The sequence below is a fragment of the Pyxicephalus adspersus genome, chromosome Z (assembly GCF_032062135.1).
Source record: "Pyxicephalus adspersus chromosome Z, UCB_Pads_2.0, whole genome shotgun sequence".
Taxonomy (NCBI): domain Eukaryota; kingdom Metazoa; phylum Chordata; class Amphibia; order Anura; family Pyxicephalidae; genus Pyxicephalus; species Pyxicephalus adspersus.
In genome coordinates this window covers 53,759,211-53,780,258 of record NC_092871.1, presented here as the reverse complement: position 1 = coordinate 53,780,258, position 21,048 = coordinate 53,759,211, and the positions used below count along the sequence as shown (strand labels likewise).

The following is a 21,048-nucleotide window of genomic DNA, read 5'->3' as shown; positions in this document are numbered from 1 at the left end:
TTGTTTTATCCTATAATCCTCTTGTCTGTGTGGTTAGAAAGCGAGGATTATAATCGCTCTTTTGCTTTCCTTTTCCTGTTCTAATTAGCTCTTTCATAGTAACATTTAAAACCACAGCTGTTAATATAGGCAAATCACATCAAAGACTTGTTCCAAATAAAAGGAGAGGGGGTGATGTTTTGTAGAACAGATTGACATTTCAAATGAGATTTGGGAAATAAGAAAATTGGGCTCCCAGAACAGCTCATGTGCTTTCTACAATAGAATTGTATATTAGCTCTGTGTATTAATTACACACGATCTAACAAATAATCAAAGCTTCCAGGAGAAAAATTACACAATGGTGACTTCAAACCTCTGCTAGTTAAGGAGGAAATAGTTAGGAACAGTTAGGAAATATTAGGAATTCAGAGAGAAACTCTTGCAAATGTTTTAATTGCTGTCCGTGCCTCTGTCATGGTGACATCTGCTCCCCATATTTCTTATATGGGTGTCACCCTAATTTCCCCAAGAGAGTAATCAGTAGCAATAAAAACCTAGCAGAAATGATTATTCTTCCCCACTATAACCAAACAAAAAAGAAATTGTCTGATGCTACGCTTTAATAATAAGTAGTTTAATTATTAAAAGGATCCTGTTAATTGTATCAGGAATTCACATATGCAGGTTTATCCTTAAACAGTATTAGTGCTACAAAGCAGGAAGAACAAATCCTAATATAGCTGTCTTATATGTCCTATAGCTGTTTTTATATATATATATATATATATATATATATATATATATATATATATATAACCACCACCCTTTTGTAATGGCTATAGTCACAAACAATGACTAAATGTCACAAACAAGTCTCTTAGGGACATGAAAATTATTTTTCTAGTGGAATAACTAATTGAAAATAAAAGGGAAAAAGCCAGCAAAAATATTGCAGCCTCTACACCTTTAGACTGATAAGCTGCAAATTAATAAAGCCCAATTGAATCCTCACACTTTTTCTCTCTAATATATTCTGGCCACATTACAGTAATGAATTGTGAGAGTTAAAAAAAAATGTAAAGAATGCTATTCCCTGGCAGTAACACTAATGCATTGTGTGTAATGCTTTCCCAGTTTTTGACCTCAAACCAGGAAGAGATAGGGAATTCTGACCCTGGTTTGCAATATGCATGTTCCAGGGCTGTGACCCAAAAATAACAAAACCAAATGTAAACTGTTTCTTACAAATAGTACCAGATGATTGTTTCACACAACCAAATTCTCCTTCATATTACAGGACTTGCAGATAATTTGTGCTTCCAATATTACGTTTTACAAACTACAAGAAAATGGGTACTGAATGATAGTCCTTATTACTGTACATTAAATTATGTTTTTATTTATTTTGGGTTTTTTTTTTTTTTGGGGGGGGGCGGGTTGTGGTTGCTTTTGCTGTGCATGTGACTTTAAAACGCTGCATGTGATTTGGGTCCACTCTGGGTGATAGTGCTACAAAGCATTGCAGTGCTTGGGGACAATGTATTTACTATACAGAGAACAATCTCCAAACACACACAGCTCCCTCTCAATAGATATGCAGTCACTGACACACTAATCACTACACTACACTGAGCTTGCACAAAATGAGGCCTCATTGCTAGAAAGGACGAGAAGAAGATGGGTTATTAGATGGGTTATTATTGCCTCAAGGAACAATCACTCCCCTCCACTCCAGAAAAGATTAGAGGGTTAGATCCCATGTAAAACTAAATTGTAATCATTATGTAGTCTGACACATTAGGGAGCATAACAGTAAAATTCCAGGGTGGAGACCTAATATGTTAGTGCAGCCACCACAACTGAATGTGTAGGTGTTTCTTCAATGTATCACTCCATCCATAGCTTTGTTATTCAATGTTTGGTGGATAGTGGATAGTTAAACAACCTATCTCACTGGTGTCAAACACAAGGCCTCCGGCCCGCCTGGCCCTTTAATATGGCCCAGTTGACTCTGTGGTGTAGATCATCTATTTTAGTTTCATGTAACTTTCAGGCTGGTAGATGTAACAGTTGCCCAGTCTGTTTATTTGATCATCAATCACGTGGACTACGTCTGAGCCAGTCCTGCCACCGGATGAGCCTGTGTCAACCTCAATCTCCTCTATAAATACATTGTCCCCAGGCACTGCTTTGTAGCACTGTCACCCAGAGTGGGCCCAAATTACATGTAGACTTTTCTGCTAACCATTTACTTTCTGTAAATGGTCTGGATGCACCAACGTGGTCAGTATTCTAGAAGTTGGTCAAATGTTTCATCCTGTTTTGCTGCTTTACCATTGGAAGTTTTTGCAGGACATTCAGATTTGCCAAGTGTTCATGTCAAGGATTTATTTCTCAACAATAGTAGCTTCATTCTATGTTTAATGGGATCATTCTATCAAGTCAATTAAATGTTTTTTTTAGCAACAGCTTTAGAATGTTAAATTTAATGTTTGGTTTGGATCTTCTGTAGTGGTATAATCTTTGTAAATTACATGTGATGGTAGCCTCTAATGTCTTTACAGAGGACCACAAAGGACACCAAAGCTAATCTAAACTTTTTTAAAACATCTAAAGACCTGCAAAGCTCACAGTTGACTATCTATAAAAATATTTTGAGACACAGAATTTTTGTTATCCTCCTTTAGGCCCTGCTGAAGTCTGGTGCCCCGGGCAGCAGCCTGTTTTGTTCTTGTAGGTTGCAATTGTTGACTCCCTATAGCTATATAATTCCTTGTATTCTTCATAAATATTTGCTCAGGCCCATAGATCTCTGCTGGCTCAAAGCTGTGAATGACCTTAAGGCCAGGGAGGGGCATGGTGGTAAGGAATGGATTAAGTGCAGCTTGGTTTCAGGCAAAAATACCCAAAGAACTTGGCACATCACACCTCCCCTGTGGTTTCTGTCTGGGATTACTGTGTTGTGCTGGGGGATTTCATCACGTGCTCGGAAATGATAAGGCCAATAAAAATTTTTGCTAAAAAAAATTTTAAAAAGATAAGTCAAAAATTCTGCTTGATTTAAAGGAAGATAGATGTTAAAGAAGTGTTTTTGTTTCTTTTTCCAGTTACCCAGTGTTTTTGAGTATTTTGTGGTTAAGGGAAAAGAGTATCTGTACCTGTGTTTGCACAGATTTGTGACGGACATTGTACCCTGGATATTTTTATTGGCTCTGACAATGAAATGCTGCATTTGATTTGGCTCCAGTCCCTGGCAGGTCATTCTCCTCTTAGGCTTCTTTTCCTGTTTTACGGTGACTGATAGAGATTGTTTAGCTAGTTTTAGGCTGAGCGTGAATGGGCTTCAGACTTAAAAGTAGAAAGAACAGGTGCTTTCATGAAAGAATATCTTGCATTTGGGATGGTGCTGGTTTGCTTCCTGCCATGCTTTTGCTTTGATTTTGTTTGCATTCACAATTGTGGCATACTGAATTTAGCTTGCTGCACATACTTAAGCTGCGTACACACTTGCAATTTTTGTCGTTGGAAAGGATCTTTCACGATCCTTTCCAACGACAAGTGGCTGCAAGATGCATGAACGATGCTGTACATACAGCACCGTTCATGCTCTATGGAGAGGGGAGGGGGGAGAGCGACGGAGCGGCACCCTGCTGCGCGCTCTCCCCTTCACTTTCATTACGATCGGCTGTCGTCCATCGTCCGTGGATCCGGCAGGTCGGTCGTCCGGACGTTGGACGACACCGACTGTACACACGGAAGATTTTCGCCCGATAATTGGCCGATGCCGATTATCGGGCGATAAAAATCTGCCGTGTGTACGTAGCTTTACTTTACCCCTAAGTGATATTAATGGGTGCTTTGCAGTCACCAAGCACCTGTGCTATCATGTTTAAAAAAAGAAGTTAGTTACAGGTAAAAAGCCAAACAGTGGTGGTGACAGGGTCACTTTTGCATCAAACCACCTGCTAAAAAAAAAAAAAAAAAGTACTATACTTATCTTTCCAAGGGCCTGTGTGTTCTTCATTGGTATACTTCTGGATGCGTAGAATACTTGCTACTTTACCCAAAACGTGAATTCAGTTAGAAAATGAACTAATCGGCTTTCATTCGTGAGTTATACATTACTCTAATTGAATCCAATGTGTTTGAGTGAAAACATTTATATATAGGACTAAGAAGTCTTGCATTTTAAAAAAACTAAACCAATGTGCAAAGCAAAAAGCAGGGCTTGCCTATATCACATGCAAATACAGGTTTTCTCACCATGCCAAATATTCACGTAGACAATGTTTTTTAAAATCTTTAGCACATATTGCAAAGAATATTTTCATACAGCTATATATACATATATATATATAAAATAATTGATGACTATAGTTTCTTTAAAATATCCTTTTAACTCAAATGGACAGGCTTGTTTGTTGTTTTGGGTTTCCTAGCTCTCATGTGGGTGCAGCAGTGCAAATTTAAGACTTTCTGATTTGGATAAACTCCAGGGAGAACAGTCCGCTCTGAATAGTGAAATCTCTAAGTGTTTCTACAGTCCGATGTATCATCTACAGGCCAGTGTGTACTCTCGGGCTGGGAGACCCATAACCTAAATACACCGGCTCAAGCAAAGAATGAACAATTGCCAGTATGTGAGGGCCCTGAATTGATTTACATAACAATTGTGCTGGCTTGTGAGGAAGCCTCATGCCCCACATACTCTGGGGAGATTAGCAGAGCAAGCTGGGATATACAGTCCTCCAGCGGCATTAAAAGAACGGTGAAGAAGGCATTTCAGGTGGTGGGTTATAGGGCCAAGGCCATATGTCAGAAAGTCTACTTTAGTCGCAGGAGGGCTTTTGTTGGCAACAAGAGCTGCAGGTTCTTACACCAGGTAAAAGAGTGCCGATTAGTTATGGTTTCCTAACTTGTCATATAATTTTGTTCCCTAAGACCACTGAGTGCTTCCCCTTACAATCCTTATCCGAAAGGATTATTTACCATCTATGGACAACTTAACTTCCTGTTCTGGGTAGTATTTATCACAGGGAAGCAAGAGAGAGCAAGTCTCTTCACTGGGGGCACAAACCATATGAAAAACCTAATAGGGGTCCCCTGTCTTACTAGGAAATGTGTGCTCATTGCTTTTGAGTCCTCTTTTGGATGATTTCAAAGATACAGAACTTGACCCAACATGTATTTCTGTAAAATGTATTTTTTATACAGCACAGCTATTCATGAAATCAGCTCTGCATCTCCTGCACAGTAGCACTCAAACTGGGAGAGGGAGGGGAATGTGTATTTAGCCATTTGCAAGGTATTGCATTATTGTGACATATTGTTAAATGAGGAAATAACTGCTGATATTTTTCTGTATAAAATACAATGCAACTATGTAAAGGCCTGAAAGCAGTGTGGAATCCTAAAACCCACCTTCATGAAAAACACGTAAAGGTCAGCTAGAACCTTTTCACTGCCAAGGACGTAAGAAAAAGACAGAACAGAGCTATTCTCGGCTGGTCAGTCATATGTACACTGATCGTAAGCTCATGGTTGCTGAACTTACACTCAGATGGTTCCTAACAATATCAATAACTATCAATGCCCAACCAACTGCTGATCACAATCGCGCTTTTCCTCTCCTGACAACACTTCCCTGTCAAGCCAAAATGTCTTCCGGCCAATGCCACCCATCAGTTCTGCAGTCATTTGCCTTCATCCCCAATAGGCTTGCTTCTCTTGCTCCCCAAACTCAACTCCAATAATACATTTTAACAAAATAAAATAATTTATGTAAAATAAAATGAAAATCTTTAGCTGCCAAGGCTTTTTGCACACATGTTAGCATGCTAATTTTTACATGAAAATTACTTTCTAATTACCTTTCCCTTCCTTGGTCAAACCTAATCCCCTGTGTCTCACATGCTCCCGCACTCAGGAACTGCAGGTCACAATGGGAGGGTTTATAAGCAGAGGTTGTGCTGCCAATACAGAAATCAGTGGGTGGTTGGGAGTGACAACTCTTGTCTGAATACAGGAGGAAACTGCATTAGGTGCACTTCACTGGCAGGCCCAACAGGTATTTGTGGGAAATGGGGGGGGGGGGGGGGGGGGGGGGGGGGTGTAGATGCGGTTATAAGTAAATGCTTAATGGGAATGTTAAATTCGGTCCTCTCTATGTTTGTATTTATATCAGGAGATGTATCTGGTTTCAAAAAGGATGTAAAAAGTTTTTCATCTTGTAATAATATTTTCCACTCACTCATGTATTAATTGGTTGGTGCCTCATTGTATTTTTGTAATAGATTATTTATCAATACCAGTTTATTGAATCAGACAGTCTAGCTTTAGAATTGAAGTAATTCTGAAGTCAAGTGTCTGATAACTAAAGGTGCGTACACACTTCCAATTTTTATCGTTCCAATCGAACGACGAACGATCGATTGGGCAAAAAATCGTTCGTAAAAAAGTAACCAACGACGCCGACGAATGAGGAAAATTGTTGGAAACGAACGACCAGACCGGCGGATCAGATTGGGCGACGATCGTTGAACATCGTTCGTGTGTACGGTCGTTCGTTGATCGTCCATGTTCAGAGCATGCGTGATGAACGAACGTCCGTTCACTTTCCTGTCGTGCACATAGTTCCTCTATCGCTTAAACGATCGTATCTATTGTGTGTACAATATCTACGAACGATCGTGTCGTTACCTCTATGTGCAGGATCGGTGCTATACGATCTTTCGTATATATCGTGCAGTAACGTTCGTTGTTCGTTTTCCGACGATAATAATTGGAAGTGTGTACGTAGCTTAAGGATAACTAAGGACTACTGCTAAGATAGGTAACGGACATTGTTTGATTCAGTGAACAGAGTAATTCTTTGCTTGAAGCACCATTCTAGTCATTGTGTTTTAGAAGGAACAAGGAGCGTTAGAACATATAAACCCTCTCTATATATAGTCTGTCTGAAATCAGTCTGTCTCCCTTGAGGAAAATATCCGCTGCTTGCTGTTATTTTGGAAACCCAAAATTAGAAAATGGTGGAAATCGCTTAAGCTGGGACATATACCACAATAGAAATAAGATAGAGGTAAACATAAACAGTCCAGGGTTGTGTAGGGTACAGAAAAAGTGTATTAATTTTGAGACAAAAATCTGACCGGTTTTTGTGGCATGTGGCAACCCCTTTCTTCAGGGCTTTTTAGAGAAGAGGAGAATCCAGGTAGAAGTATTCTGGACCTTGCTAAAATAGGGTAGAGCAAATAATAATGTAAGAGGGCTTTGATAAGGGCTGCTCGGAACTTATAGGTAGCTGAGAGTGACACCTCAAGTTATTTCCAATCTTCTTTCCAATGTACAAGTTTGCTTAATTCTAAAAATCTGTCTATGCACTTAGGAGTAAACAGTGACTCGATACCAGCTCCAGGCTTTCATGTGATGTAACACATTTCAAGCCGGAGCTTCTCCCCAATTAATCCTCATCTTTGGCATTGTGATGCAGTAGTTCACTCTTACTTCCGTGTTCCTTTTGCAAACACAAATAAATTATCCATGTCCTGCCAATGCTTCCTCATACAGCTCTTATGCTATGCTAAGCATATGAACAATCAATGTGAACAATCAACCTATTTTTTTTTTTTTTTTCAGACAAACAGTATTGTTAGTACAAGAGGAAGTTCAGGTATTTCAGTTGCAATTGGAACAGAACAGATCTTTCTAACTTCCAGATGACTTCTGGAAGAAGCAGTTCAGTTGGTACATTAAAAAAATTGTCTCTAAAGCCAGCCCGCCCGAAATCTGTTTTATCCACAGTGGATTTATGAGTTCGCCTACAAAGATAAAGTAAATCCTTGGGTGCCAATACAAAACTGGGGGTATTCTTAGTTATTTTCAACTTAATGACTAAAGAGTTTACAGGCTTTAAGCCCACATGACCTAACTTAAGACAACTTGATTGTTGTTTGGGATAGACTGGGGAGGAGTTAAAAAATTAATTTAAGCTGGGTTGTGACCCTATTGGGGTCTTTGTGACTCTTGTACATAAAATAGATGGGGAAAGGCTGACTAAAGTTCTCTATAGCCAGGAAGAATAGACCATCATGGGAGAATTTAGGTGATCCAGCAAACCTGGAGTGGTCTGCTGTGGCACAGAGGACAGTTTAGATGTTTTCCTACTTAATAGCAGACAATTTTTTAAAACCTCTATCAATCCAAGTTTGCTGGATCACTTAAATTCTTCCAGAGTTGTTTTATCTTCTACAGTCTATACCAGGCATGGGCAAACTACTGCCTGCGGGCCATATACGGCCCAATTAGCTTGTTTCTCTGGCCCTTTTGGTGGTCCGCGGCTCTGGCCTATGCCACCCCGAGCTGGGTCAGGAGAAAGACTCTTGGATCCTGGCTCTTGGAAGTGGGCGGGCTGTGTCCCTGTACACAACCTGCCCACTCTCCCATCGCGGATCTGAGCCTGCGATGGAAGAGTGGGCGGGCTGTGTCCCTGGACACAACCCCCATACAGAAGTGTATGCAAAAATAGAAAGAAACAAAACAAAAGTAAATTTAGGAAAGGTGTTTTAAAATGAAGAGTTATGATGCAGTCTCCTACCATCAAGGCTTGCTTGGTATTTTTAAAAATCAAAATCCTACACAGCACAGGTTTGTCTAGGACCGGACAGTTTTACACACTATGGCTCCAGTCTTCCATCATCATATTTATGTTCCAGTATGCTGAACTTGCAGGAAGCCTATTAATTTGAATGCATTCCCTAATGCACCCAAAAAAAGTGCGTTCGGCATTTTCCGCACTTGTATAGTTGTGGGAAGATTCATTCTGTATGGCACCTAAATGCACAAATTTTTTCTGTGATATCCCACAGCACAATGCAAGCTAATGCACTGCTGCTCACTTCAATACTCATTACCCTCAATGCAATACATGCATAGGCGTGCATTGTGCTGCACGGTACCACAAGTGCATTGGGTGCTATTCGGAACAAATCAGAACCAAGCATGAATCGGAGGAATTGGGTGTCATTATTGAAGTTTCTCATGATTTTGGAAAGTTGAGTATTTGTTTGAGTTTTCAAAGCAGAAGAAGGAGCGATTAACCTGCGAATCATGCCATACTTCTAACTTAATGCAGCTGTATCTGGATCTTTGTGTTACTAATATTTATGTGCAATTTCTGAATGTTTAATGAAGTTAAATTATATCGGAAAGTGACAGGACAAAACAATTTTCTAATTAAGAGGCTAAGAATTACTAATGAAGCTGCAGCCAAAGTTAATTGTCAGTTTTTTACACAGAAAACAGTATATGTGAGTAGAGCTCCCTCATCAATACAGATGCAGAACATGAGGGATTATACTTTAAAAGCTGGCTGCAGGAGATCAGGCTTATTCTTTAAAACAGTGGAATGAAGTCAATACAAGATTTCTTTGTATTTTCTATGAGTCCAATACAAAAAAAAATTATATATATATATATATATATATATATATATATATATATAACATGCTATTGTACAGTAATACAGGTTTTAGTATTTTTATGGGTTTATGGGTATGTTGTTTGAACAGTTTTGTTCAAAATCCGGTCCGGCCCTTCTGTCAAATTTTAGAACCCATTGTGCCCCTGAGTCAAAAAGTTTGCCCATCCCTGGTCTATAACAATCAGGCTCACTGTCTACAAGTCTAATTTTACAATGTTTAAACATTCTGCTTTTTATCCATTTTTGTTTTGTAAGTACAAAGAAGTGTATTGGGCCTGTCCTTCGGACAGTCTGACTATTTACACACATCTGTTTATCTGTCATGTAGATAGAACTGTGGCTTTGCTTGGTTGTTGATTCACTCCAACCTCTCTTATTAATTATTAGTGAACTGGTCAGAAGACAGTGAAGAGATTTTGCTGATCCACACAATGAAATCACTTTGAAGACTTTGAACTTCCATAAACTTTTAAAATTTAAAGTGTGATACTGGGCAATAATTTTAAATTGGCATTGCAATAAATACTTACCTTCAACTTAGCTCTTCGAACATCATTACCAATCATCTGTACTTTTGTATCCAATCATCAAAAAGAGAAGCAGTCTATTTTATCATAAACCTATCACTAGAAATCAATTTCCATGAATCATGAAAAAATATTATTCTTAGCACAACAAATAAATAAATTGAGCTTTTTACGTGCCATTTAACAAAGATGATTTATCACTGGTGCCAAAGCATTCTGTGTCTTATTTTTACCAGATATTATTGGTAAGGGAAGTACAAGAAGCGGAGCTTGCCATGCAATAATGTGTGACTGCCCCGTGTACATATACAATTACAAATTAAACTTTTACATTTTTTGTCCTATAAAAACTAGGGGGCAGTGGTAAAAGTTCCCTTTTTAAGAAACCACAAATAGGAACGTAATTATTGTTGAAAGGGACAGGTAATGTCCCTTCTGCAATAATTCGTCCTACTTGACGGAGCTTTAGCTTTGGTTGTCAGGATACCCTTTAATACCGGCTTCCCCTCTTCATGTCGGGAATAAATGAGCCACGCAGGCGTTCCATCATCATGGCCAATCAAGATGGCCCATGATTGTCTTCAGGAAGAGTAGAAAGAAGAAGATGGCGGCACCCTATGAGGGAAAGTGAGTATTGTGGTTTTAGTTCCGCTTTAGGGTTTTGACAAAGATCCAGGGTTCTGGGACAGAATGTGAGAAAGGAAGAGCTCCATACTATGGGGATTTGTCGGACACAAACAAGTCCGGAGCAGGTCTTTAAGTAGAAGTTAATCTGTTAGTATTTTGCCTTCAGCAACATACTAATAACACCCTAAAGTTAAAACCTTTTCTGATTTTATTTCATTATTTTAGGCCCAGTAGCATCATCACTAGGTCTTTGTGCATCTCTGTGCAGTGCAGACAGATCATGGCTGGGGTGGGGGCGGAGGTTGGCAGGGAGCATCTTAAAAAAGAAAGCTACAATACCAAAGACTTATAATGCTGAGTCTCCATAATTGGAAGAACTTAAATTCAATAAATGAAAGGGGATGATGGTAATAGGAAATGAAGGGGAAATGGTGTTGGATGTTCATTGGCCAGAAAATAAAGCAGGCTCTGTATGACTTGTTGCACTTATCCCTAATGTCATTAATGTCCCTAATTTACTAAAGCCTTCAATTGCAAAAACACCATTTTTATTTTGACACCAGATCTACCTTGATTTGCTGATACAACGGTAAACTTTACCCAGGTATATGTTACCACCTTAGTTTCAATAGGATGGGTCATCAAAAAAAGCAGTGCGTCAAGCCGTGTTGCTCTTCAGCATCTTGGGGGCTGGTCTAGCACTCCGTATGGGAAGAAATGTATGTCTATAATGTCCCATGACTTAAAATTCATGAAAGTTCATTTTTTAAAAAACTGTGTCATAATGATTTGTCTTTTTGCTTTTCAAATGCTGATGTGAAGAATGAATAGCATAGAGCTTAGAATAGAACGATAGCAGAGCTTTTTATGCCTAGTCATTTTATAGTTTTTTCTTTATCTGTGTGTGTACAGTGCATTCTTTCAGTAATTGAAGGTAAAGCTTTATTGGCTGGTCATGTTATAGTGTACCTTATACCCAGTTAGATAAGACTGCTATTGGTATCCTACTGGGAGACAGTTTGTGACATTCCATTGTGCCACAAACGAAACAGTCAACATAAAGAACGTAAACTTGAGTTGCTCAACATTTTGTAGGTGTACAGATTTGTCCTGCTAGATATTAGGAATAACGGCATGAGAAAATAGATAATAGCAGAGAAGTAAAAATATAAAGAATATTGCCATGAAGAAATTGATAATAGCTCTGCAGCAGGTATTTAATTATATTATCTTAAAAATAGAAAATGGTGTTGTTAGACCAAGGCTTGCATGTAGGCATTTACATCCATGGTCACACTGTATAAAAACGGAGGACAGGACATGTGTTCCAGAAGGAGAGAGGTTCTCCCCAGCCCCTTTTAGCGGGGACTTTTAAGTAACCACCTGGTTGTTTTTGGGTGGTTACTGAAAAGTTAGGTCACAATACACGGGCTAGTAGTATCTGCCTACAGCTTCTTCCCACCCAGTTCAAAAAACATTCTGAGGAAAATACCGGTTACCAGGTTTGCGTTATGGTGGCCAATATTTTCTACAGGTTAGTCTTAAAGCAATTGTAAGCTTAAAACCAAAATATATATATATATATATATATTGCAGCTTACCAATTCTTGGATAAGGAGTCTATGCCTGTTTTATATTTTCATACTTTTAAAATTTTATTTCTATCTGGTTCACTAGTGAATACCAAGCCCTCTCCTCCATGGTGTCTATGGAAGAAGCCATGATAGCCACCCTGAAGAGGAGCGGAGGGAAGGATGGATGAGTCTGGCTGCAGCATTCATAATAGATTGTAGAGGAGAGAGTTGGGTTAGTCGAATACCAGAGAGGAGGAGGTTAAAGTAGTCCAGACGAGAGATAAGAGCGTGTACAAGGAGTTTGGTGGTCTCAGGGGACAGGTAGGGGCGGACTTTGGAGATGTTGTGTAGGTGAAAGTGACAGGACCTGGAAATGTTCTGAATATGGGCGGTAAATGAGAGGGCCGAGTGAAAGGTGACACCAAGACAACGTGCCTGAGGGGAGGGCCAAATAACAGTAGTGTTAGCAGTTAGATATATGTCAGGGGGGGATTTGGAATTTGAGGAGGGGGGATGATGATGAGTTCTGTTTTATCCAGGTTGAGTTTCAGGAATCGGTCAGACATCCATAGTGAGATGGCTGACAGGCAGCATGAGACCTTATCAAGGCCTGAGGGAGACAGGTCAGGGGTGGACAGATAGATTTGAGTGTCATCAGCATACAGATGGTACTGTAAGCCAAAGGAGGATATGAGACTACCGAGAGAGGAGGTAAAGTAGGTGGCAATGTCTTGGGCAGAGAAGGATGTGGGGGGAGCAGGTGTGGGGTTTAGGAGGGGGTCAATTGTAGAGAAGAGGTTGCGTAGGTTGGAAGCTTGAGAGAAAATGACTGCGGAGAAATAATTTTGTTTGGTGACAGTGAGCTCTGCGTTAAAGCTTTGAAGCTTGGCTTTGTAGTCCATGAAGTCAGCGCTGAGGCCAGATTTCCTCCACTTGCGCTCGGCTGCACGAACAGACTTTTGTAGCTGTTTGGTGTGATTGTTGTGTCAGGGTCGGGGGTTGGTAGGGCGGGGATAGCGGAAGGTGGCAGGGGCAACATTATCCAAAGCCAGGGAAAGAGAGTGGTTTAACATTGTGGCAGCTTCATCTGGGGAGGTGATTTTGGAGAGAGCAGGGGTTAGGGACGCAAAGCAGTTTGAGAAAAGGTTGTGGTCAAGGTTACGAAAATCTCTCTGCCAATGGCCAAGTCCGGGATGTGGCAAGGGAGGGCAAGGGTTTGATAGGTTGGAGGTGATAAGGTTATGATCACAGAGGGGAAATGATGAGTTGTCAAGAAGGTTGAGGTTTCAGAGTTTAGAAAATACCAAGTTTAAAGTGTGTCCGGCTATGTGTGTGGGGCCATTGATGTGCTGTGTGATTCCAAATGAGGAGTTAATGGAGAGTAGTTTGGCTGAGGAAGGAAGGTTGGGCTCATCCATTGCAACATTAAAATCACCATCAAGAATGAGGGTGGACAGGTCATGGGAAAGAATGTGTGGGAGCAAGGATGCAAAGTTATCCACAAATTGTGATACTGGGCCAGGGGGGCGGTAGACAACAGCAACAATGAGGGGTAAGGGGCTAAAGAGTCGGACAGAGTGGACTTCAAATGAGGTGAAAATGAGAGAGGGTGGGGTAGGAAGGACTCAATATTTACAGTTAGGTGCGAGAATGAGACCCACACCAGCCCCTACTTTGTTGCCAGGTATAGGGGTATGTGTGAAGTGCAGGCCTCCATAGGAGAGAGCAGAGGCAGAGGAGGAAAGCCAAGTTTCAGTGAGAGCCAGAAAGTTCAGAGACTTACAAAGGAGAAGGTTGTGTATGGAGGATAATTTGTTGCCAACAGATCTGGCATTCCATAGACTGCCAGAGAGAGGGGGTAAGGACTTTTTGGTAGGGTGAATGGGGATGAGGTTAGGAGAAGGGAGTGTCCTGCTGAGAGTATATGGAAAGTGCAGGCTGCGTGGGGGACCAGGGTTGGGTAAGATGTCACCAGAGAGTATCGGTAACAATGAGAGACAATGAGTTATCAGACAGGGGAGTACAGGGAGTAGTGCCAACAAAGAGAGAGCAGGATGAATAAAACATTTTTACAGATAATTGGGAACCATATGCGTACAATAAACAATGTGGCAAACTGAAGTCCAGGAGAAGCAGTCCAATAATATGGGTTCAAGTGAGGCTTGTAAACTTGTTCCAGGAGTGAAGGATGATGATTCGGTCAAAGAGATGGTTTGATGAAATACCAGGTTAGAATGGTACCAGCAGCAGAGGATGTGTTGGAGTCCAGATGGATAAATCAGTCCAAAGGCAGGAGATAGAAGTTGCAGAGTATAATTATATGTTTAAATCTGTTCCAATTCCTTTGTCAATTCCCTGGATTAATTCCCATTGCACTTATGATTTGGGCACTTGAGATTTGGGCACGTGACCAGGGTCCCAATGTGACCTTGCCTGTTGTTTAAATGGAAGTGCTTTGGGATCTGATTATGGATGGACATGAAGAATGAGGCACACAACCACTGGCCCTTTTTATTTTCTCAATTTTATTTGCAAAACTTCATTTTATACCAAGTATTTTCTGTATTGCTGTAACCAGCAATAAAGAAAAGTTCCTCAGGACATTTTGATCAATATCCCGGATGCTAGTATAGATTTGGAAACATGTCTGCCTCTTCTCAAAGGTAATTCTCTTCTAAAGCTAAACTGTCAGAGCAGCACTCCAGGATAAAAGCAGAAAATTATTTTATTGAAAGAGTACAATACAAAAGTAGTCAGAAATCTTCAACTCCTCTCAAGACACAAATCCTCTAAATCCTATAAAATATGTTGTAGACTTGTGACGACTTGTAGAGCTAATATTGTGCTCTTTCAATCAATTACTTTTCTTCTTTTATCTTGAAGTGCTACTTTAACAATTTAGCTTTGAAGGTGTTTTCCATACTTCCTAACAATGTGTTTTATCCAAAAATATTTTGGTCAGTGCAGTCACTAAATAGAAGGTATGGTAAGCTGCATTTTTCTTATTTAGTTATGCAGTAATACATCACTGCTCCTGCTGATTCTATACAGCTTGAATGGAATTTACTTAAGCTAGGTACACACTAATTATCGTTGGAAACGAACGACAGATCGGCCAAAAATCGTTCACAAAAAAAGTGACCAACGACCCCGGTGAACGAGGATTGTTGTTGGAAATGAATGACCATCACAGCGGATCTGATTGACCGACGATCATTCGCTTTCTATCGTGTATACCAGGGGTCGGGAACTAATGGCTTGCGAGCCAGATGTGGCTCTTTTGATGGCTGCATCTGGCTCGCTGCTAAATCTTTAAAAAAAAAAAGAATTATGGGGGCGTGGCCTGCGCTCCACAGCGAGAAGCTGTGTTCTAAGCCTTATAACACAGCTTCTCTCTGCCGAGTGCAGGCCTTGCCCCGCAGCATCATCCGCCGAACGGGCCTGAAGCCGCATCCTCCTGCACAGGCAGCCACAAATCGAGGCCCCAGCTTCGGCCTAGCTCCCATGGGCGGCCCACGTGAATGTGATCCGTTCCCAGCGCTTTTCATCCCTGAAAGCTGCCCCCTGCTCAGCTGGGTGAGTCCTCATCTTTTGTTTGTCGCCCCATCGAGGTACTAGGCATATTTAAGGCACTTTCCACCAGTGGCCGAAAATTGAGTCCCCGGCTTGGGCCTAACCTGTCTTGACGGCCTGTAAGGGTCCATCCCACCAGCTACACCCACAATTGGCTACCCTGCCTTCAATACCTCTGCCCTGCCCCACGGACCACTACCTAGGGTGGTATCCTCCTCATCCTCAGTCATCTAGCTAATTGCAGAAACCCTTTTATTGAAGAAGATGGCTAAAAGAAAAAAAGATGAGGAGTATCGTACTTTTCAGGAGGAATGGACAGAGGAATTCGCCTTTGTGGAGAAAGCAGGTTCTGCAGTGTGTATAATATGCAATGATAAAATTGCATTGATGAAACGGTCAAATATAAAGCGGCACTTCGACACACGCCATACTACATTTCCATCGAAATATCCTGCGGGGGACAGCAGGAAGAAAGCATGTCAAGAGCTAATGTTCAGAGTGCAAGCTAGTCAGCAGCAACTCCGTGTTTGGACCCAACAAGGTGACTGGGATTCAGCTAGCTTTGCTGGTGCTTTAGAAATTGTGAGAAACAGAAAGCCATTCACAGATGGGGAGTATGCCAAAACATTAATGCTTGATGTTGCCAATGAACTTTTTGACAACTTTTCGGATAAAGACAAGATAATCAAACGAATGAAAGACATGCCTCTGTTGGCAAGAACTGTTCACGATCGTACCATCATGATGTCAAATCAATTTGAGGCAACACAAGTGAAGGACATAAATGCAGCACTATTCTTTTCTCTCGCTTTGGATGAGTCAACAGACGTAAGCCATTTATCCCAGTTCAGCATGATTGCAAGGTATGCTGTCGGTGACACACTACGGGAAGAAAGTCTTGCTGTTTTGCCTATGAAAGGGACAACAAGAGGGGAGGATTTATTTAAGTCTTTCCCTGAGCTTGCTAAAGAAAAAAATCTACCGATGGATAAACTTATTTCGGTGTGTACTGATGGTGCTCCGTGCATGGTGGGGAAAAACAGAGGATTCGTAGCGCTTCTTCGTGAACATGAAAAGAGACCCATCCTAAGTTTTCACTGCATCCTACATCAGGAGGTGCTTTGTGCTCAGATGTGTGGCGAGCAGCTTGGTGAGGTGACGTCGCTGGTCAATTCAGGTGGTCAACTTTATTGTTGCCCGAGCTTTAAATGATCGCCAGTTTAAAACACTGCTGGATGAAGTTGGGAATAATTATCCTGGTCTGCTTCTGCACAGCAAAGTGCATTGGCTGTCAAGAGGGAAGGTGCTCAGTCGTTTCGCGGCTTGTCTGAGCGAAATCCGGACTTTTCTTGAAATGAAAAACGTCGAGCATCCTGAGTTAGCTAACACTGAGTGGCTCCTGAAGTTCTACTATCTCGTGGACATGACTGAACATCTGAACCAGCTCAATGTGAAAATGCAAGGCGTTGGAAATAGTCTTATCCCTTCAACAAGCAGTGTTTGCATTTGAAAACAAGCTAGAACTCTTCATCACCGACATTGAAACAGGTCGTTTACTACACTTTGAAAAACTAGGAGAGTTTAAGGATGCACGCACAGCAAGTGACCCTGCTCAACATCTTGATCTTCAGCAGCTAGCGGGCTTCACATCTAATCTCCTGCAGTCATTCAAAGCGCGCTTTGGAGAATTTTGTGAGCACACTCGTCTTTTTAAGTTAATCACCAATCCACACGAGTGTGCAGTGGACGGCACCAACCTGAGTTACATCCCCGGTGTCTCCGTCAGAGATTTTGAGCTACAAGCTGCTGACCTGAAGGCCTCAGACATGCGGGTGAATAAGTTCAAGTCACTGAATGAAGATTTGGAAAGACTTGCACAACCGCAAGCAGAGTTAGCGAGCAAACACAAGTGGAGAGAAATGAAAAAACTTCAACCCACGAACCAGCTGATTGTAAAAACTTGGAACTCGCTTCCTGTCACATACCACACACTGCAGCGTGTGAGTATTGCTGTACTGACAATGTTTGGCTCTACGTATGCATGTGAGCAGTCTTTCTCACATCTAAAGAACATTAAGACCAACCTATGATCACGTTTAAGGGATGGAAGTCTCAATGCCTGCATGAAACTTAACCTCACCACGTATCAACCAGACTACAAAGCCATCAGCAAAACCAAGCAGCACCAGAAGTCGCATTAATGGTAAGAAGTACTTTATTCATTCAGTCATTATTCATTCATTGGTTAGCAACAGCATAACATAAAATGCACACATTTACTTGTATTTAGTTTTAAACATATTGTATGGCTCTCACGGAATTACATTTTAAAATATGTTGTGTTTATGGCTCTCTCAGCCAAAAAGCTTCCTGACCCCTGGTGTATATGGTCGTTCAGTGATCGTGCATGTTTCTGCAGTACACTTTCTCCTTTACATGTCACTTCCTGCATCGTTCAAACGATTGTATCTAGCGTGTGTACACTATTGGTGGATTATATTTGAACGATCATATTGTTACAGCATGTACAGAATTGTGCACAATACGATCGTTCAAATAAAATCATGCATATTTGTTGCTTGCTCCTAATGGTTCATTTTCTAACGATAATTATTGGACGTGTGTACCTAGCTTTAGAAACCACTTTAATGATAATTCTTTTTTTAATTTGAAGACTTTAGCCTAAGCTTTTTCAACTGTAAAATAAAGTGTGTCCACCACTGAGAAGTACCATGCTGCTCCAGTTCCTTAAATGTTTCCCCTCAACTGATGCATTTTACTGAGTGACTTAGAAGACTACCTAGACACACTAGGTAATTGTTGTCTGAGACAAATAATCATAACCATCTCTAGTGAAAATCTAGTATGTGTATAGCAGTCCACCACTATTATTTATCAATCCATCCTGGTGCATCAATGAATGAATTAGTACTTGGCTATGGAGGAGGACATGGTCTCCTGCTCTTCCACTATCCCCTCTCCATAGAACTGAACAACGTTGTGTGTACAGCTCTCGTTCGTTCTTCTGTCACTTCTTCTGGGAGCAGTAAGGAAAGATTGTTTCCAGTAACAATAATCTAACCTGTGTACATAGCTGTAGTCATAAAGATAAGAAAGTACAAGGGAAAAGGCATATATACTGTAATATCTTTGTTGTATAACATTTCTTAGAAAGTCAAGTTCCTTGTACAAATGTTAAGTGCCAGATATACTTTGATGATGGTATACCAACCCTATTAGAAATTAAGGAAAAGTCTGTCCATGTGAGGTGGAATAACAAACATTAAAAATCAGTATTCTCAGGAACAGTTTTCATCCAGGTGAGGTAAAGTTGTAGATAGATAGCGAAAAAGCAAAGAGACACCTGTCCCATGCAGGAGGGAGTTTTCTGTAGGAGATGGCTGTCGGACGGCTGTGCATGCGGAAGATCATAAGTAGAATAAATAATACAGGTTTTCATTTTCTTTTTTTTTTTTTTTAGGGAGGCTTTGAAACAAAAAGTTAAATTTTCAGGGTACTGCTAAGGCACAGTAAGCATTACTACATATTACCTATGGGAAATATTCAATATTCACTTTTTTTAATTTAAAGCAAGTTATTTTCCCAGAATTAGGCCTAAAGTACTGTAAATTATGCTATCCTGTGAAAGAAGCATATATAGAAAGCATTTAATGTGACTTTTTAACCAAACATTTACTGATCGTCGATCAGTCACCACTATCTAAAACACATGCAATAATTGAATGTCAGATTTACTGCCACAAGTGTCTTCATTGAGACGTTCCTGCACTCCTTCTAGAGGAGTAAAGGACAAAGTATGTCTCCATCCGTGGACAAATGGCATAATGAATGTCTGACTGGAGGATCTGCAAGTGATGAACAATAATTACAGTTTAAATTGCATTGTCAGCAACAAAGATTAAAGCTACTTACACACTTCCAATGGTTCTCGACCGATAATCAGCTCAGGGCCGATATCGGACGAGAATTTGAAGTGTGTACAGCGCGCGTTGTTCATCATCAGAATGACCGTCCTGGCGGTGAACAGACGATGAACGACGAACTATCGTTATGCAAGTGAAGTGGGAGAGCGCGCAGCAGGGTGCTGCTTCGTCTCTCTCCCCCTCCTCTCCACATAGAGCAGAACAGTGCTGTATGTACTGCGTTCGTTCATGCATCGTGCAGTGCTTAGTCGTTGAAGGATCGTGAAAGATCCTTTCCAACGACTATAATTACACGTGTGTATGCGGCTTAAGGACCATAAATTAAATGCAGCAGGTTGTTAAATGTGTGCTCATGGAAATGGCAATAAGGAATTTTTTTTGTGCTGCCAGAAAATCCAGTATTTGCATACACTGCATGAAGTGTGTACTTTAGGGGAATGTCTGAGTATCAAGTTGTGTGCAAGTGCTCAGAGTACAGACGTCTGTAATAAGCAAATTTTCTGAGGAATTATTTTTAGAAAAATGGAACTCTGGAAATGGAAAATCTTTTCATCAGATTTGTAAATGCCTGTTTAATCTGTCATCCTCCAAAGATGCTCTATTCAGTATGCAAGTTATAAGGGAAAATGTTTTCATTAGTAGGGAAGGGTTTGACACTATGTGTCCTGACCATTGTTACCAGAACAGAAACCGATGGTAAGACACTAGATAGGAATGAAGAGAAATCATTCTTTGGGTTTGCCTGTTCCAGTCACAAAGGGCTTTTAAATGGGCCGGTCCAATTAAAGATCAGATCTGTTGTGAATTTAACGAACAACTAATCGTAAACAACCAATTTTTTTCCCTTGATCCAACCGGGTGAGATTGTATGTGTATGAAAATTTTAAACATAGGTGCAAAAGTGTTAATAAATATTAGACCATTCCTATAGCTCACCCCATCATCGTACATGTGTGCAGTGTTTTGCGACTTCATACCAATCCAAAAACAATTGATCAGACCAATCGGCTGAACACAAATTTGGCAATGAATCTGCTGTTGTGTATAGGACCTATACAGTGCTCAACCCAGAAATTTTTTTAAGCCGGGTGGGAAGAAATTGTAGGTGGGTGGCAGCCCCTGTATTGTGACCAATCTTTTTAGTAACCACAGTGTTCTCCCCAGAAATTTTTTTCAGCCGGGTGGTAGGAAGCTGTAGGCGGGTGGTAAAAAAGGGGTTGTGGCAAAACACGGCAAATTTAGTGCACCCAGTTGTTTATGCCATGGGTAGCCAGTAACCTCTTATTGTTTCAGTGTTCTACCTTCTCCCAATTATTTGTTACAACTTTGTAATGCCTGCC

The 21,048-nt window shown here is 40.7% G+C and overlaps 1 protein-coding gene across 2 annotated transcripts in view; it reads left to right on the top strand.

The window, feature by feature from the left end:
- SLC31A1 (solute carrier family 31 member 1) overlaps positions 1-21,048 on the top strand; it is a 38,437-nt gene that overhangs the window by 3,291 nt on the left and 14,098 nt on the right. The window contains exon 1 of one of the 2 annotated variants that reach the window (XM_072431399.1): positions 17,947-17,967. The exons of the other annotated variant lie outside the window; for it this stretch is intronic. Within the exon in view, the coding sequence (XP_072287500.1) occupies positions 17,965-17,967 (3 nt within the window). The 5' untranslated portion in view covers positions 17,947-17,964. Of the gene's footprint in view, positions 1-17,946; positions 17,968-21,048 lie in introns of those variants that run through there. 2 annotated transcript variants of the gene reach the window in all.